The 16,825-nt window shown below is 44.9% G+C and overlaps 1 protein-coding gene across 1 annotated transcript in view; it reads left to right on the top strand.

Moving 5' to 3' along the window:
• The window catches only part of ano1a (anoctamin 1, calcium activated chloride channel a), a 379,673-nt gene that overhangs the window by 291,292 nt on the left and 71,556 nt on the right, over window positions 1-16,825 (top strand). The window contains exons 18-20 of the mRNA XM_070899592.1: window positions 2,676-2,787; window positions 4,510-4,567; window positions 4,678-4,778. Of these exons, the coding sequence (XP_070755693.1) occupies window positions 2,676-2,787; window positions 4,510-4,567; window positions 4,678-4,778 (271 nt within the window). The remainder of the gene's footprint in view (window positions 1-2,675; window positions 2,788-4,509; window positions 4,568-4,677; window positions 4,779-16,825) is intronic.

Below are 16,825 nucleotides of genomic sequence, written 5' to 3'. Positions count from 1 at the left end.
TTGCCCAGCGAATGTCCTTCAAACTTTTACGTCTGGTGAAAGCAGGCACATAGCTTACTTTTACCAGCGTAAGAGTTTTAAATCATAGAAAAATTAAATTTAAACTCATTTTTATATTATAAAACCCTGTCCATTAAGGTGCGTTTATTTTTAACACTATTAAAGCGCACTTTTTTTTAAATTCCCAAAAATATTTGTTTTCTAAAACATTTAATTGCAATTAATTTCAAATATGTGAGGTGTTTTATTTATTTATTATGCTGTGTTTCGGTGTTTTAGGGGGTTTCCTATTGATAGTAATGGGAGCCCGTACAAACAGCTCCCATTTTTACCAATGAGAATGCTGCATAGTGATTGGTGGTCCAGGCCCACGTACTCCAGCATATACGTACATACCTGAAAGGCATCTCCCTGTGTGCTGTGCAGTGAATCTAGGCCTCTGACCGGGATCCTACGTTCCTCCCGGACCACCAGATTTTTTTTCAGGTTGTAGGCGTTCGTTCGAAGGAAGCCTCCAAGCACAATTTTCCCCCCCCATTTCCAACAAGGGAAAAACCCGCTAGAATTGGAATTTACACAGCCCTCTGTCTGTTGTGAATGTTAGTTTTTAAATTTGAGGCCTGACAGAAATGCGCAGAATGCTTCTGCACAGCTTCTGGTTTGTTGTCAGGAGTCACTCCGTAATTAAAAATAGCAAACATTCAAGTCAGGCAGCATCTGTGGAGAGAGAAACAGGAGTTCATTTTTCAGGTCGATCACCTTGCATCAGAACTAGCAAGTTATTTACTTGTCAATAGTTAAACTAGCTGAAATTTGAATGTCAGTGCAAACTCCTGTCAGTACACTAGTCCATTACTTCATCACTATGGTACACAACTTTTGTTAAAGTATGGAGATCGTTTTCTTTCCACAAACTCATTTTCAAACAATCCATTTGATACGGTAAATGATTTGTTATTGAACAAGTTATTTTCATGCATTCATCAGTTTAATGTTTATATTTAATGTACAGCATTGTCATTTTGTGACAGTCTCTAATTAAATGTACAGTAATTTGATAATTAAGAATTGTTCTGTCTTTGGCTTATTATGATTTAAAAATATATACAAAGTCTAATATAAAACCTGACAGTCTGTCATTTCCCTGACACCTCTTGTACTCTATTCCTCTCTCCTCTCACTCCCCGGCCCCCTGCCCTCCATGTTGGCACTTGGTAATAAGACTGTGCCAAGAATAGCGGGTCCACTATGATTGTGTTCCCTTTTTTTTTTATTTCCAAACATTGGCAGCTCTCCCATTGTACTGCTCACAGGTCATCTAGGATTTATAACAACAACTTGTATTTATATAGTGCCTTTTAATGTAGTAAAACGTCACAAGGTGCTTCACAGGAATATTATAAGACATAAAATTTGACACCGAGCCACAAGGAGAAATTAGGGCAGAGCTTGGTCAAAGAGGTAGGTTTTAAAGAGTGTCTTAAAGGAGGAAAGAGAGGCTGAGAGGTTTAGGCAGAGAATTCCCGAGTTTGGGGCCTAGGCAACCGAAGGAACGGCCACCAATAGTTGAGTGATTATAATCAGAGATGCTTAAGAGGGCAGAATTAGGGGACAGTTGTGATGTTTAGTTGTAACCCTGGCCTTTCCCTTTAAGGCTGCGACTTGGGTGCTTCAGTGGGGATGTGGCCTAACTTGGCCTTTCATTTAAGGCTCCGAATCTGGTATGCCCCATTGTGGCAGTGGTCTAACTTGGCCTTTCTCTTTAAGGCCCCTACTCTGACGCTTCAGAGGGAAATGGCTTAATTAGGTCCAGAGGTCAATCAAAGTTTACTTGTTTGATGAAAGTTTGCACATTGCCAGGTACTTGTAAAGTTTAGGCTCCAGGTCTTGGTAAAAATGTTTCCATCTCTCTCTCGTTTAATACTCTTGACACTTTGAGAATATGTCAGATGCTCTCAATACTTTTATGAATAGACATGTAGTCTCTAATGGTACTGGGCCATTTTGAAATAGGTCAGTAGAAAGGATACAGGTTCAAATAAACCTGTTACTTTTTAATTTCAACAATAACTTGCATTTATATAGCACCTTTAACATAGTGAAGCATCCCAAAGTGCTTAACAAAAGCGTTACCATACCGAGTCACATAAGGAGATATTAGGTCGGGAGGGGTAGGCTTTAAGGAGCATCTTAAAGGAGGAAAATGAAGTAGAGAGGCGGAGATGTTTAGGGAGGGAATTCTAGAGCTTATGGTCACGGCCACTAATGGTGGAGAGATGGAAATCAAGGATGTGCAAGAGACCAGAATTGGAGGAGTGTAGAGATATGAGGATTGTAGGGGATTACAGAGAAAGATTGGGGCGAGGTCATGGAGGGATTTGAAAGCAAAGATGAGAATTTTAAGTTCGTCGTTGCTGGACCGGGAGCCAATGTAGGTTGCCGAACACGGGTGATTGGTGAACGGGACTTTGTGCAAGTTAGGAGATGGGCTGCAGGGTTATGGATGAGCTGAAATTTATGGAGGGTGGAAGATGGGAGCCCGGCCAGGAGAGCATTGGAATAGTTCACATGGGAAGTTGCAGTAATTGTAATTCTCATCTGTTAATCAGATACTGGAGACTGTTTGTTTTTGGTTGTCGAACCATGATCCCATTTGTGTTTTGTCCCTGCTACAGAGATTCCAAAAACGGACAAAAGTTTTGAAGAAAGATTAATTTTTAAGGCTTTTCTGTTGAAGTTTGTGAATGCCTACACCCCCATCTTTTATGTTGCATTTTTCAAAGGCAGGTGAGTGATTTGGTACAAGACTCTCAAAATACCACGTTGTTTGGCGAAAACTAGCAAAAATTCAAAAAACATAATGAAACCCCGATTATAGTCACATAGTCAGGATGGGATGGAATTGTGATTTAAAGTAATGTGTAATCTGAGAAGGTGTGCCCTCAGAGCAGTGTTCTAAGCCCATCTTCAGCTACTTCATCAATTACCTTCCCTCCCTCCCTCCATCATAAGGTTTGAAGAGGAATGTTCGCTGATGATTGCAGAGTGTTCAGTGCCATTCTCAATTCCTCAGGTAATGAAGCAGTCCATGCCCACATGCAGCAAGACCTGGATGACATTCAGGCTTCAGCTGATGAGTGGCAAGTAACATTTGCGCCACACAAGTGCCAGGCAATGACCATCTTCAACAAGCGAGCATCTAAGCACCTCCGTTGACATTCAATGGCATTACCATCATCTAATCTCCCACCAGCAACATCCTGGAGGTCACCATTGATCAGAAACACAACTGGACCAGCCACATAAATACTGTGGCTACAAGAGCAGGTCAGAGACTAGGTAATCTACGGTGAGTGACTCACCACCTGACTCCCCAAAGCCTCTACACCACTGACAATGAACAAGTCAAGAGTGTGATGAAATACTCTCCCCTTGCCTGGATGAGTGCAGCTCCAACAACACAAGAATCTAGATATCATGCAGGACAAAACAGTCTGCTTGATCAGCACCTCATCCACGACCTTAAACGTTCACTCCCTCCACCACTGGCGCACCGTGGCTGCAATATGTAATATCTACAAGATGCACTGCAGCAACATACCAAGGCTTCTTTGGCAGCACCTCCCTAATCCACGAGATCTACCACCTAGAAGGACCAGGGCAGCAGGCGCATGGGAACACCACCATCTGCAAGTTCCGTGGCGGGGTCGTCTGGAAATCGGAAAATGTTCCGATATCCGGCTCCCCCCGCCTCGGCGAACAGACTTCGCCCGCCCCGACTTCGCGTGGCCCGACCTCGGCCCGGTCCCCCTCCCTCCCTCCAACCCACCCACCTCGGCTGCCCACCTACCTTGGGCCAGACAAGGAACTCTTCCACGGCAACGATCAGGTCCTCTTTGGCGGGGCCCACACGAACATCTCCACGGCAGCGAGGCCCCACTCGAACAATTCATTGACAAGCACCCCGCCCCCCCCCCCCCCCCCCCACTCCCTTTCTGACATTCCAAAATCCGGAAATACCCAAACCTGGGGGCTCGGGTATTTCCGGATGCTTGACGTCAGAAAGATGTTCCAAAACCTGGCAAAACGCAAAATCCGGAGCGGCCTCGATCCCGAGGGTTCCAGATTCGGGGTGCTGCATCTGTATATCGCGTTCCTTCATCGTCGCTGAGGCAAACTCCTGGAACTCCCTCCCAAACAGCACTGTGGGAGCAACTTCACCACATGGGCTGCAGCGGTTCACCAGCTCCTTCTCAAGGGCAATTAGGGATGGGAAATAAATGCTGGTCTTGCTAACTGCGTCCATATCCCGTGATGAATAATCTTTTAATAAGACAGTATTGAAGAGGGCAACTGGGGGTACTGGTGGAGATAAAACTGGTTTGTGATGAGCATTTAATACTACTAACTGTGAACCAATGTAACCACCTGATTTTGAGGCTTTTTTTTTCAACCGAATTATTTTTATTTGACATTGTATGCTTTCTACCAAATATTATTTGTTTCTAGGTTCACAGGTCGACCTGGGAAATATATCTATATCTTTCGCCACATGAGAATGGAAGAGGTAATCTGATTTTAAAAATATATATAAATACAAATTAAAATTGGTCTTGTAAATCATATGGTCCACGTCACAGAGAGAAACTGCTGATGCTTGTCCTGTTTCTTGTCCAGTGCGCTCCAGGAGGCTGCTTGATGGAACTGTGCATTCAACTGAGCATCATTATGCTGGGCAAGCAGCTGATTCAGAACAACCTGTTTGAAATAGGCATTCCGTAAGCATTTCACTATTTACTGGAAGTACTGGCTGAGGACCTAAGATTGTAGATATGTTGCTTGCAAAAACATGTGCTGCTGTTGGTATACCTCTTGTCCTGTATTTTTTCAGTTTTTACATAGGATATACTGCACAGAAACAGGCCATTCAGCCCAACCAGTCCATGCCAGTGTTTATGCTCCATTTGAGCCTCTTCCCGTCTTTCCTCATCTACTCCTATCAGCATAATCTCTCTTCCCCTCTCCCTCATGCTTGTCTAGCCTCCCCTTAAATGCATCTATACTATTCGCTTCAACCACTCCGTGATAGTGAGTTCCACATTCACTCTTTGGGTAAAGAAGTTCCTTCTGAATTCCCTATTGGACTTCTTGGTGACTATTTTATATTAATGGGCCCTAGTTATGCTCTTCCCCACAGGTGGAAACTTTCTCTCTCTCCACTCTATCAAAACCCTTCATAATTTTAAAGACCTCTTAGGTCACCCCTCGGCCATTTTTTCAAGAGAGAAGAGACCCAGCCTGTTCATCCTTTCCTGATAGGTATACCTTCGCATTTCTCGTATCATTCTTGTAAATCTTCTCTGCTCCCTCTCCAGAACAAAGGATATTTTCATAATGTGGCAACTAGAACTGTACCCAGTACTCTTAAGTGTGGTCTAACCAAGGTTTGATACAGGTTTAGCATAACTTCCCTACTTTTCAATTCTGTACCTCTAGACATAAACCCTAGTGCTTGGTTTGCTTTTTGTTTTATGGCTGTGCTGTGCTAACCTGTGTTGCAATGATTTGTAAAATGCTTTCTCCTTCCCCCCCCCCCCCCCCCCCCCCCCCCCCCCCCCAGATATTTACAGCTTCCTCCACATTTTTAGGTCTTCCATCACGGGCTTCATGACCAAGCCATTAGGGGAGGTGGCCAATCAGTTTCCTGGCCTTTGCCCGTGTTATTTGGTAAACAGCCACTCAACGGTGCATGGGAACAACCCCAAACTGGCTCGCCTTGTGATTTGTGAGCAAACGCCTGACTTCTGCTCAACGCCTCTTGCCAATGGAAGGCTGTGATCAGGAATTCACCATGGGGGGGAATGTTAAAGTGGTACAAACACTTCCTGATACTTAGACCAACAGCTTGCTGTTCCACCACCACGATGCACCAGCAAAATACAGAACTGCCCACTCACCATTTCTTCAAGTGTGTCATTTTTCACCGTTCCAAGCGCTAATGAGATAGAAATGGGCGGCAGTGCATCACTGGCGCTATCACATTGGCCTCCTGTTGTATGCCCTGCCTGATATTCGCATCCATTGAAGGCAACGGAACTGACTGTTGGGTGCCGGGTGTCTAATGGGCAGATGATGCGATGCTGCCCATTTTGCATTGCCACCAAAGACTCCTTTCCACAAGATGCAGTGGGCTATAATTTGTCCCTCACCCCAATTGGGGGCGGTAATCTGCTGGGACATCCTGTACCCGGCCCAGAAGTCCCGCCCCAATGCGGAATTGGGCTGTACACCCCTCAAAGGAAGTGGAGTGCTGTCTCTGGCGCTCTGCTTCTTTTGAGGGGTGCTCCTGGGGCAGTAGCGTGACGTTGATTCCAAGCCAGCGCTATGTGGATGCTCTGTCACGCTACACTGCCCCTCTCCTTCCATTAAAGGGGAGGGCCGCTACGCACTCTGCAGACCCTTTGGTGGCCGCCACTGAGCCACCCATGATGCGATTGACCGGGCCAGTGGCCCGGCACCTATAATGGAGTGCCAGGCTGCACGATGATGGTCTGGTTGACGCAAGGGCTGCCATTGTCATTCCAACCCAAGAGTCAGCCGACATATAAAGATGGAGGCCTGGGGAGCTAAAGGTCTTCCCTTTAAGGGGTGCGCCGACGGCAATTTCCCCCATGGGGCGGGAAGGGGTCGGCATAGGATGGCGAGGGGGTCAGTGCGCACAGCGATGACATCGTCGGTTGCGTGCCGACCGGGGTGCTAATTGCAAGGCGTGTTACTGCCAGGATAGCGCCCCCCCCCCCCACTGCCAAAACCTCCAGGGCAATTTCCTGGCAGGCAGTAGCACCCCCTCCTTTGGGCTATTGTGCCCTGTTAGCGCCCCCCAGAGGTGCTAACTGAGCTATTAAAAGGGGCAACTTCAATATATCTACAGTCGTATGTTCATTATGGGTTATTTTAGTCTTTAGCTTACTTTATAATCCGTGATGTTGCCTCCATTAAACATCATTTTTTTGTATTTTATGAAGTTGATATGGGTCCTGAGAACAGATTGAGTTGGGAATGGATTGCAGCAAGAGGTTTCATAGTGACATGACCAGAATAGTTCCACAATCTGGCGCTCAATTGAGAAGCTATTTAACATTAATATCTACATACAGTATAACGTTTCTCATTTTCTTTTTAATACTTGGCCATAGTTGGCTCAACAGAAAATACAATGAAGAGCCTTCCAATATGATTTATACTTCATTTGCAGAGCTTACTGTAATTCACATCACTTTATTGCTCGTGAATTATCACGTCCATGCATTTTACAGGTTTAAATCGTATCTCACAATTCCTCATCATATTTCCTCTATTATTAATGCTTAACCAACGGAGGGAATACATCCTCCAGTGCAGGTAGCACAGTTGGGGCAGGGACAGTGATGTGGTATGGGGGTGGGGGGGGGGGTTGTAATTTAGGGTGCAGACCAGTTGCTGCTTCGGAAATGGTGGGTATATCAAGGGAGTGTCTGGAGGCATTCCTGGCTACCCTGGGAATTCTGTCCAGTGGGACCTATGTCTGAGAGAGTAAGCCTCAGTTGCATTGTAGACATAAATTGGAGCCATTCAATCCAAAAGCGAATGGCAATTGATGTCTGAAGGATGGCTTGCTGTTTCTAGTGGCCCCATTTCTCTCTCGTCAAAAATAAAAAAATGTAGCTTTTTTCCTTCGGCCCATCTAGGCCTTGGGCTTGAAGTAGCAAGGTGCCACCTCCCCAAGATAGGTGTTTCTGTTCATGCTACAGCCACTGACCCCTGCCCTGTCTGTGTAAGTGACCCAGCCCCTGGGATTTGTGGTGGGGTGGGGTCAGTGGCAGAAGTCCCACCCTGCCAAACCTCCGCCTCCTCGAGCTGGATGGCGAGATTTAATAAGAATATAAGAATTAGGAGTAGGCCATTCGGCCCCTCGAGCCTGCTCCGCCATTCAATAAGATCGTGGCTAATCTTCGACCTCAACTCCACTTTCCCGCCCAATCTCCTTACCCTTGATTCCCTTGGAGTCCAAAAATCTATCTATCTCGGCCTTGAATATACCAAATGACTGAGCATCACAGCCCTCTGGGGCAGAGCATTCCAAAGATTCACAAACCTCTGAGTGAAGAAATTCCTCCTCATCTAAGTCTTAAATATTCCTTATCCTGACACTACGCCCCCTAGTTCTAGACTCTCCAGCCAGGGGAAAGGATCTCTCAGCATCTACCCTGTCAATCCCCCTCAGACTCTTGGAGCTGAAATTGCGGTCAGAGGCTTCCTGCGGGCAATTGCCTCCGACCTGAAACATTGCTACGAAAGTACCTGGTGGTCCCGGAGGAGCATGGGATTCCACTGGGGAGGTCTTCTCTTCCCGCACTGCGAAGGGCGCTCCCGTCCTCGAGGTTCCCACGCAGAAGTTGCAGTCATGTGTGACTGCGCAGCCAATCAGATACAGTATTCCACAGCTTTCTCATTAATAGCAATGAGAACTCCGTATCGACAAGTTCTCATTGCTATTAATGAGAAAAAAAACAAACACACTAAGCACGTAATAAAAAATAAATAAAAAACACACCTCACATAAATAAAATTAGTTAATAAATATCTTCAAGGGGGAAAAAAGTGAGTTTTTAAAATGTTTTTAATTATGGTTAAAAGTAAATGTAACGTAGTGGGCAGGGTTTTTAAAAAAATAATGTTTTTTTAAATTTAATGTTGTATGTTTTTAAACTTTTACGCCTGTAAAAGCAGGCTACACGTCTGCTTTTATCAGGCGCAAGAATTTTGAGGACATTTGCTGGGCAAGATATGGGCAAATACCGCAATCTTGCCCTTGCGAATGTCCTCGCTCCCAATATGTGTTTGGAAAAGCCAGTTTTCAGCGCATGCGCATTGTGCGCTGAAACGGCTTTTGCGATGCCTTCCCGGGTCCGTAGACATCAGTATGGACCCAGGGAGGCCGGGATTTCCAAGCCCTTGTGTTTCAATTAGATCACCTCTCGTTATTCTAAAATCCAGAGCGTATAGGCCCAATCTACTCAATCTCTCCTCATAGGACAACTCTCATCCCAGGAATCAATCTAGTGAACTTTTGTTGCACCGCCTCTAAGGCATACATGTGCTTTCTCAAATAAGGAGACCAAAACTGCAGAGTACTCCAGGTGCAGTCTCAACAAAGCCCTGTACATTTGTAGTAAGACTTACTTATTCCAACCCCTTGCAATAAAGGCCAACATGCCATTTGCCTTCCTTATTGCTTGCTGTACCTTCATGCTAGTTTTCTGTGTTTCCAGTATGCAGACACCCAAATCTCTCAACACCAACATTTAAAAGTTTCTCACCACTTAAAAAATATTCTGTTTTTCTATGAAACAGAACCAAAGTTAATAGCCTCACATTTCCCCGCATTATACTCCATCTGCTACCTTACTGCCCACTCACTTAACCTGTCTATATTCTTTCTCGGGCTCTTTGTCCTCCTCACATGTTACTTTCCCACCTAGCTTTGAATCATCAGTAAACTTGGATGCATTGCACTCAATCCCTTCATCGAAGTCATTGATATAGATTGTAGATGGCTGAGGCTCCAGCACTGATTCTTGCGGGATATCACCAGGTACTCCCTGCAATCCGTAAAATGACGCATTTATCTCTTCTCTTCTCTTTTCTGTTTGTTAACCAATCATATCCATGCTAATATACCTCCAACCCCATGAGCCCTTATCTTGCACAGCAACCTTTTTAATTTGGCACCTTATCAAATGCCTTTTAGAAATCCAAATATACTACATCCACTGGTTTCCCCCCCCCCTTATCTACCCTGCTAGTTACATCCTCAAAACACAAATTTGTCAAACACAATTTCCCTTTCATAAATCCATGTTGACTCTGCCTACAAATATTATTTTTGAAGTGCCCTGTTTCCACTTCCTTAATAATGGATTTCTTATGATGAATGATGAAAAACAGTTTATTAACTTCTTTTTTGGGGGGTTTTATTGAGTTAGATAGGTGATGCTGAACAATTATTGGAGGACCTGGTTGAGAAGAGTCACAGAGCATCATTGTGCAAAATTTACCGTCCATTCATATCATCTGAGGAATCTTGTCTCCTTATACATGTTGTTTCAACTCCCTTACATTCCCAAACACAGTGACCTAGCCCAGCCAGTTCCTGTGATATTATCAGCACTTACGGTTAAACCAGTATCTTTGAAATCATTAATAAATAAAGAAAACAACTTAACATAGCTCAAATTATTCCTCACTTGTTCATCCTCCACATACCAACGAGTAGGTCATCATCCAGACAGAGAAAAACCACAGGACATCATCTAGCCAAATGGACCATCGTGTGTGTTCCATTACATTATTCCTAGACTTGTAGGAAGCCATCAGAAAAAGATAGAACTTGCTCTACTCATGCTGTGACCATATCCCAGAATCTTGCTGCATTGAAGGAGGCCATTCGGTCCACTGTGCCTGTGCTGGCTCTTCGAAATAGCTCATCCAATTAGTCCCACTCCGCTGCTCTTTCCCCACAGCCCTACAAATGTTTTCCTTCTCGAGCATTGATCCAATTCTCTTTTGAAAGTTACTATTGAATCTGATTCCACTACCCTTTTTAGGAAGTACATTTCAGATCAGAACAACTCGCTGCCTATTTTATTTATTTTTTAAATCCTTGTCCCCCTTCTGGTTCTTTCGCCAATTACCTGAAGTCTGTGTCCTCTGGTTACTGACCTTCCTGCCAGTGGAAAGTGGAAAGTGTATTCCATCAAAACCCTTCATTCATTTGAACCTCTGCTCAACCTTTCCTTCTCTGCTCTAAAGAGAACAATCCCAGCTTCTCTAGTCTCTCCACATAAGTGAAGTATCAGAGGCCAAAGTACAAAATAGTAATATGTATAAGTCGGCTACATGAAGTAATATGGGTATCTTTTCAAAGCTTTGTCCATTTAGTTTGGCAGCTGAAGGTAACTAATGGTTTGATGCTGATCCCCAAGTCTGTTCTGTTAAACCAAATCCTATTACCTCTATTTTTTGTACATCTGGGCAAACTCATTTGTATATGGAGATTTAATGACTGACCGAGATTGTTAGATTACCTGCCTTAGATAACTTTCCTTTTTCTTGGCATGTAGTTCAGCCTCTACATAGAAATTCTCTCCATACTTGCTCTTCCATTCTTTATCTGATGGGTGTCTGCTGTGGCTCAGTGCCTAGCACTCTCGTCTCTCTCCAGCAGGTTGTGGGTTCAAATCTCACTCCATTGACCTGGGCACAAAACCTAGGCTGACATTCCCAGTGCAGTGCTGAGGGAGTGCTGCACGCACTGAAGTGTCGCCTTTCAGATGAGACGTTCAACTGAGGTTCCGTCTTCCCTCTCGGGTGGTCGCAAAATTTCCCACGCCACTGTTTTGAAGAAGAGCAGGGAAGTGTGTTGGTCAATATTTATCCCTCAACTAACATCTAAAACAGATGATCTATTCATTATCATATTGCTGCTTGTGAGAGTTTACTGTGCGCAAATTGGCTGCCACGTTCCCTACATTACAACAGTGACTGAGGTTGTGAAAGACGCTATAGAAATGCAAGTCTCTTTTTTTTCTTTTCAGGCTTGGAGCTTGCTTCTCTTTCTCTGTAACTTCCTTGTTGTATCCTGTTTGGTCTCTCTGCTGCTACCCCCTTTTTAAAAAAAAAAAAGCCAGTGTGGTCCGACATGATGTCCATATATGCAAATGGAGAGAATAGCCATACGATATCCTAGACCATTGACACTGCCGCGTCACTTTCTCCAACTTTAATGCCCATTCATTGGTACATAGAATATCAAGTTACAGCACAATGAGAAGCCGTTCAGCCCATAGTACATCTGCTGGTGTTACCTTTTCAACTCGGCCTGTCTACTCTAATGTCTTTACACTACAAGTTTAGTATTCGTATGAAGTGGTTCCAGCTTCACACCAAAACTAATCCTGTGCCGTGTAAATCAGGTGTTAATGGCCAAACTGACTGCCAAGTGAAATAGAGCAAGACTCGCACCACTTCACTCCGGTGTAAAGCCAGTGAAGGACTTTGGAATCTGGTTACATTTATACCATAACTGCAGCATCGGTGTGAAGCAAAACTGTTTTATACTCTCATTACATTTGTCGTGAGAAAGAATGAGGAATATCAGCCACAAGATCTCTGTGCACAAATCAGGCGGGTGATGGGGTGGGGCAAGCAGGGGAGTCATCAGCGTGACATACAAACAATTGTATTTCCCAGACCTTGGCTCGATACAATTGATGCGCTGCTCACTCAACTGCATCATGCACCACAAATTAGTCTGAGGACTGCCCTTTGGTTTTCTCATGCCTCCCTGGAGGTCCTTGTGTCGATGATCAGGGTAAGGAGGGAGGTACTGTACCCCAGCATCCAGGAGCATTCCCATGGTCTCGTCTCAACAGGCTTGGAGAGAGGTGGCTGACTGGATCAGTGCCAGCACCATCATGCCCTGGGACCTGGGTTTGGTGTAGGAAGACATTGTGTCCTCAAGAGCAAGGGTGAGTACAGCTCGTCATCTCTACTTCTCTCAAATCTGCATTTGCCCCTGTCCACCATTCTTGGCAGTTTCCTCCCCTCCATCACATCTTTCAGCATACAGTCACAAGGGTGCACCCTTCTTTCTCATTCCAAGCACACTCGTCTCTTCCATTGCTCTCTTCACACCACACACTCGCAGCATTCTCCTCTCCATCCCAACACTTGACAACCACCCGCCCCTCCCAGCACTGCTGCTGCTTTTCACATTCCACGCACTTGGCTTTACATTCCTCATTTCCCTATCCTCATTCCACCTTGTTTCTTCTCCACCTCTCCCCACATGCAGTATATTCACATGTCCTGAACATCTCAACTTACCTTTCGACAGCCACTCAAACTCAAACTCAAGCCCTCTCTTTCAGCAGGACAACAGCACTTAGAAAATTATATCATGATTAGGCAGAGTCAACTGGTTTTATGAAAGGAAGGGTTTTTTGAGGATGTAACTGAAAGGATAGATAAAGGGGAACCCGTAGATGTCGTATATTTAGATTCCCAAAAGTCATGTGCTAAAGTGCCACATAAGAGGTTATTACACAAGAGAAGGGTTCATGGGATTGGAGGTAATGTATTAGAATGGATAAAGGATTGGTTAATGGACAGAAAACACAATAAGGATAAACCGGTCTTTTTCAGGTTGGCAGGCTGTAACCAGTGGGGTGCTGTAAGGATCAGTGCTGCGGCCTCAGCTATTTACAATCTATATTAATGACCTAGATGAAGGGACCGAGCATATTCCTTATGTTCTTATAAACTGTGTATAATGAGAAAGAGAGGACCAAGACCATGAGCAGAGTATCCTCACTCAAGTGAAGCAAGAAGCCCTGGACATCAATGGTCCAGGCACAGCCATGTGCATCAGGGAAGGCGGGGCTTACCGGAGCAGGTTTTTGCATTGCAACCCCTCATTACACCACAGCAGCTATTCAGCAAGCTTCACTTCTTGAAACTGCCTTCTTAAGACTGTTACGTTCTAATATCCAGCTTCTCAGTGCCATCCTAACTCTTCTCCCTTTCTCTTTCTATTAGGTCCTCTTCAGCAGTAAGAGCCTCCTAAAGAAGACACCACAGAGGAGGACAGTCCACTGAAAATGCACCATCATGCACTCCCTCTCTCCCAAGCACCAGCACAGACATTGGCACTTTGCCTGAGTTAGATGCTGACTGTACACATGGTAAATTGCACAGCACGCGTGAGCAGAAGTAGATACTGGTGGCAGAGATAGCCAGAGGGCGAGGTCGTCTCCCAGCCCTGCTGAGCAGGACAGAGATGAGGACTTCAGGGCTTGAACAGAAAACTGCCTGCCTCACACAGGCACTTATACCAGGAAAGCCTGCCAAGTAGTTTCAGTCGCTGGCTGAAAGTGTGGATGAGTCCACTTCCAATCTTCCTACATTAGAGCAGAGACTATACTTCAAAAAGTACTTAATTGGTTCTAAAGTTATTTGGGACGTCTGATGGTCATGAAAGGCACTATATAAATGCAAGTCTTCCTTCCTTCCTTTCCTGGAAGGGTGGAATATTGGAATGGTGGTATACTGTCATGGGATAAACACATCACGACAGCTGCCTGGGTACTTGCATGATCCTATCTCTGATCAGGGCATACCTGGACATTAATGGAGTGTTAACTTTTCCTATTCACGAATGTTGCTGGGTTGTGTTCGGGTGCCATGGTTACATAGAATGATATAGACTGTACAGCACAGAAACAGGCCATTTGGCCCAACCAGTCCATGCCGATGTTTATGCTCCACTCGCGCCTCCTCCTGTCTTTCCTCATCTATCAGCATAACCCTCTATTCCCTTCTCCCTCATATGCTTATCCAGCCTCCCCTTAAATGTATCTATACTTTTTAGCTTCAACCACTCCCTCTGGTAGCGAGTTCCACATTCGCACCGCGCTCTGTGTAAAGAAGTTTCTTCTGAATTCTTTTTTTGATATCTTGGTGACTAGTTTTGCTCTTTCCCACAAGTGGAAATATTCTCCGTGTCTACTGTATCAAAACCGTTCATAATTTTAAAGACCTCTATTAGGTCGCCCCTCAGCCTTCCCTTTTCAAAAGACTTTTCATCCTTTCCTGATGGGCATCACCCATCCTGTTGGCAGACTGTGTGCAGTCAGTGACACCATGGACCCGAAGGGAAGCTAGCCACTGTTGCAAAACCCAGAGTGCTCTGGCATTGACTGTTGAGGTCAATGGAGAAGGTTAGCCCCAACGAACAGTGTGTCAGTGGCCTGCTTAATGCAGCCATGCACTCCAGACTGGGAGATACTGGTGACGTCCCCCTGTAGTAGACTGAAGGGAGCCAGTGGCAAGGAAATTGAGTTCTGTGCTGACTTTGGCAGCTACTGGCAAAGCACAGCCCCCCGTCCAACAGGCAGCAGGCCCTGTGGTAGGAGGCTGCGACAGCTTGTCTAAGGAAGCACAGCCTCCTCGCGCACTGCTCCTTGGATTAATCCCATGAAAATGCCTCGGCCTCTGGTTGGCAAGGCCTCCTGCGAGCAGCCCCCTCCACCTGTGGCCTTCAAATGGGCCCAGCTGAGGTTGGTTACCGAGGTGGCTGCTGCTGCTCTTTATCCACCTGCTTCTCCATCCAAATGAAACTAGCAATAGGAGCACCCATGGTGTAGTGTATTTGTTTCATGGGTTCTTTACTTAAGAATTCATAGCAACACATTGCTATTAATAACTTGGTTTATAAACAAAGGTTTAACAATCACACTACACATTACCAGTTCATCCCTAGATTTACAACTGCATACCTTATTTATGACCTAGACCCAACTGACTGGGGTTTTATTGAGTCTTATAAACATCACGTGACTGGCTAAGCCACTCACAATGCAACAGCTCTACAAACCTGTGAGTATACTCTCAGGTACATACATTACACACGGTGAGCAGATAAAGCTTACCGAAGGCAAGTAAAGCAAAATAAAAGCGAGAAAGAAGCAATCCAGAAGCTGTAAACTCTCCTGGCAATCCAAATAGCACAATAGATCGGACGATCCAATTGCCTGCAGGTGAGGATCCTTTTAAATACTACGTCTGTGACTCAGACCATTCCGCTAAAACTTTACTGACGGTTTGGACTCTGGGTGGGGCTTCTGTGATTTTGCATTAAAAGGAGTTGGGATCCTAATTGCATCACAGGATCCTGATTTATATGTGTTCATAAGGCGTCTTCCTGCCGGTCGTGGGCACCTTGTTCGACTCACAAGTGCACGGTTAAGATGGCGGCAGGCGGGTATGCTTCGGTAACACAGCATTAAGTGTCAACTGTGGCTCAGTGGGTAGCAATATCGCATCTGAGTTAGAAGGTTGTGGGATCAAGTCCCCACTCCAGGGACTTGAGCACAAAAAATCTAGGCTGACACTCCAATGCAATGCTGAGGGAGCACTGCATTGTCGGAATTGCTGTCTTTCGGATGAGACGTTAAACCGAGGCCCCGTCTGCCCTCTCGGGTGGACGTAAACGATCCCATGGTACTATTTCGAAGAAGAACAGGGGAGTTACCCCGGTGTCCTGGCCAATATTTAGCCCTCAATCAGCATTACAAAAAAAAACAGATTATTTGGTCATTATTACATTGCTGTTTGTCGGAACTTACTTGTGCGCAAATTGGCTGCCGCATTTCCTGCATTACATCAGTGACTACACTCCAAAAGTAATTCATTGGCTGTAACGCACTTTGAGACATCCGGTGATTGTGAAAGGCGCTATATCAATCCAAGCCTGCCGCATTCCCATTGGTTGGGCAGAGTTAAAATTGGGCCTATTATAACTTAAGCTGGTAATTTTGTTTAAACTGTTTGGATCTGATGCAGTTCCCTTTTATAAGTACATGTCACTTAGAATAAAATGACTGAATATTGATTTGTGTTCAGTTGCTCTTGACTTGTGTCCATTGTCTCTTTTTCCGCAAGTATGGAAAGCAGACGAGACCACAATTCCGATGCTGAAACCTTGAATGAACTTTCCAGCATCATTTTAAGTGCTACAGGCAAAAGTGACTCGGGAGTATTTGAAACCTGTATAAATCATCAATTATATTTACATATTTGAAAGCAGATTGTTAAGAGGAAAGTAAACCAGATTCTCTGACCAGGAAAAATCTTGCAACATCATAAATCGAGCAGCTAAATTTAGCAGGCCCCAGGAGCAATGAGAAGAGAGTTTCACAAACACGCACACACTCGAGGTTAAGAA

Source organism: Pristiophorus japonicus, chromosome 14 (assembly GCF_044704955.1).
Source record: "Pristiophorus japonicus isolate sPriJap1 chromosome 14, sPriJap1.hap1, whole genome shotgun sequence".
NCBI lineage: Eukaryota > Metazoa > Chordata > Chondrichthyes > Pristiophoridae > Pristiophorus > Pristiophorus japonicus.
Note: the sequence above shows the minus strand (reverse complement) of the source record. Positions and strands in the feature narration are given on the sequence as shown.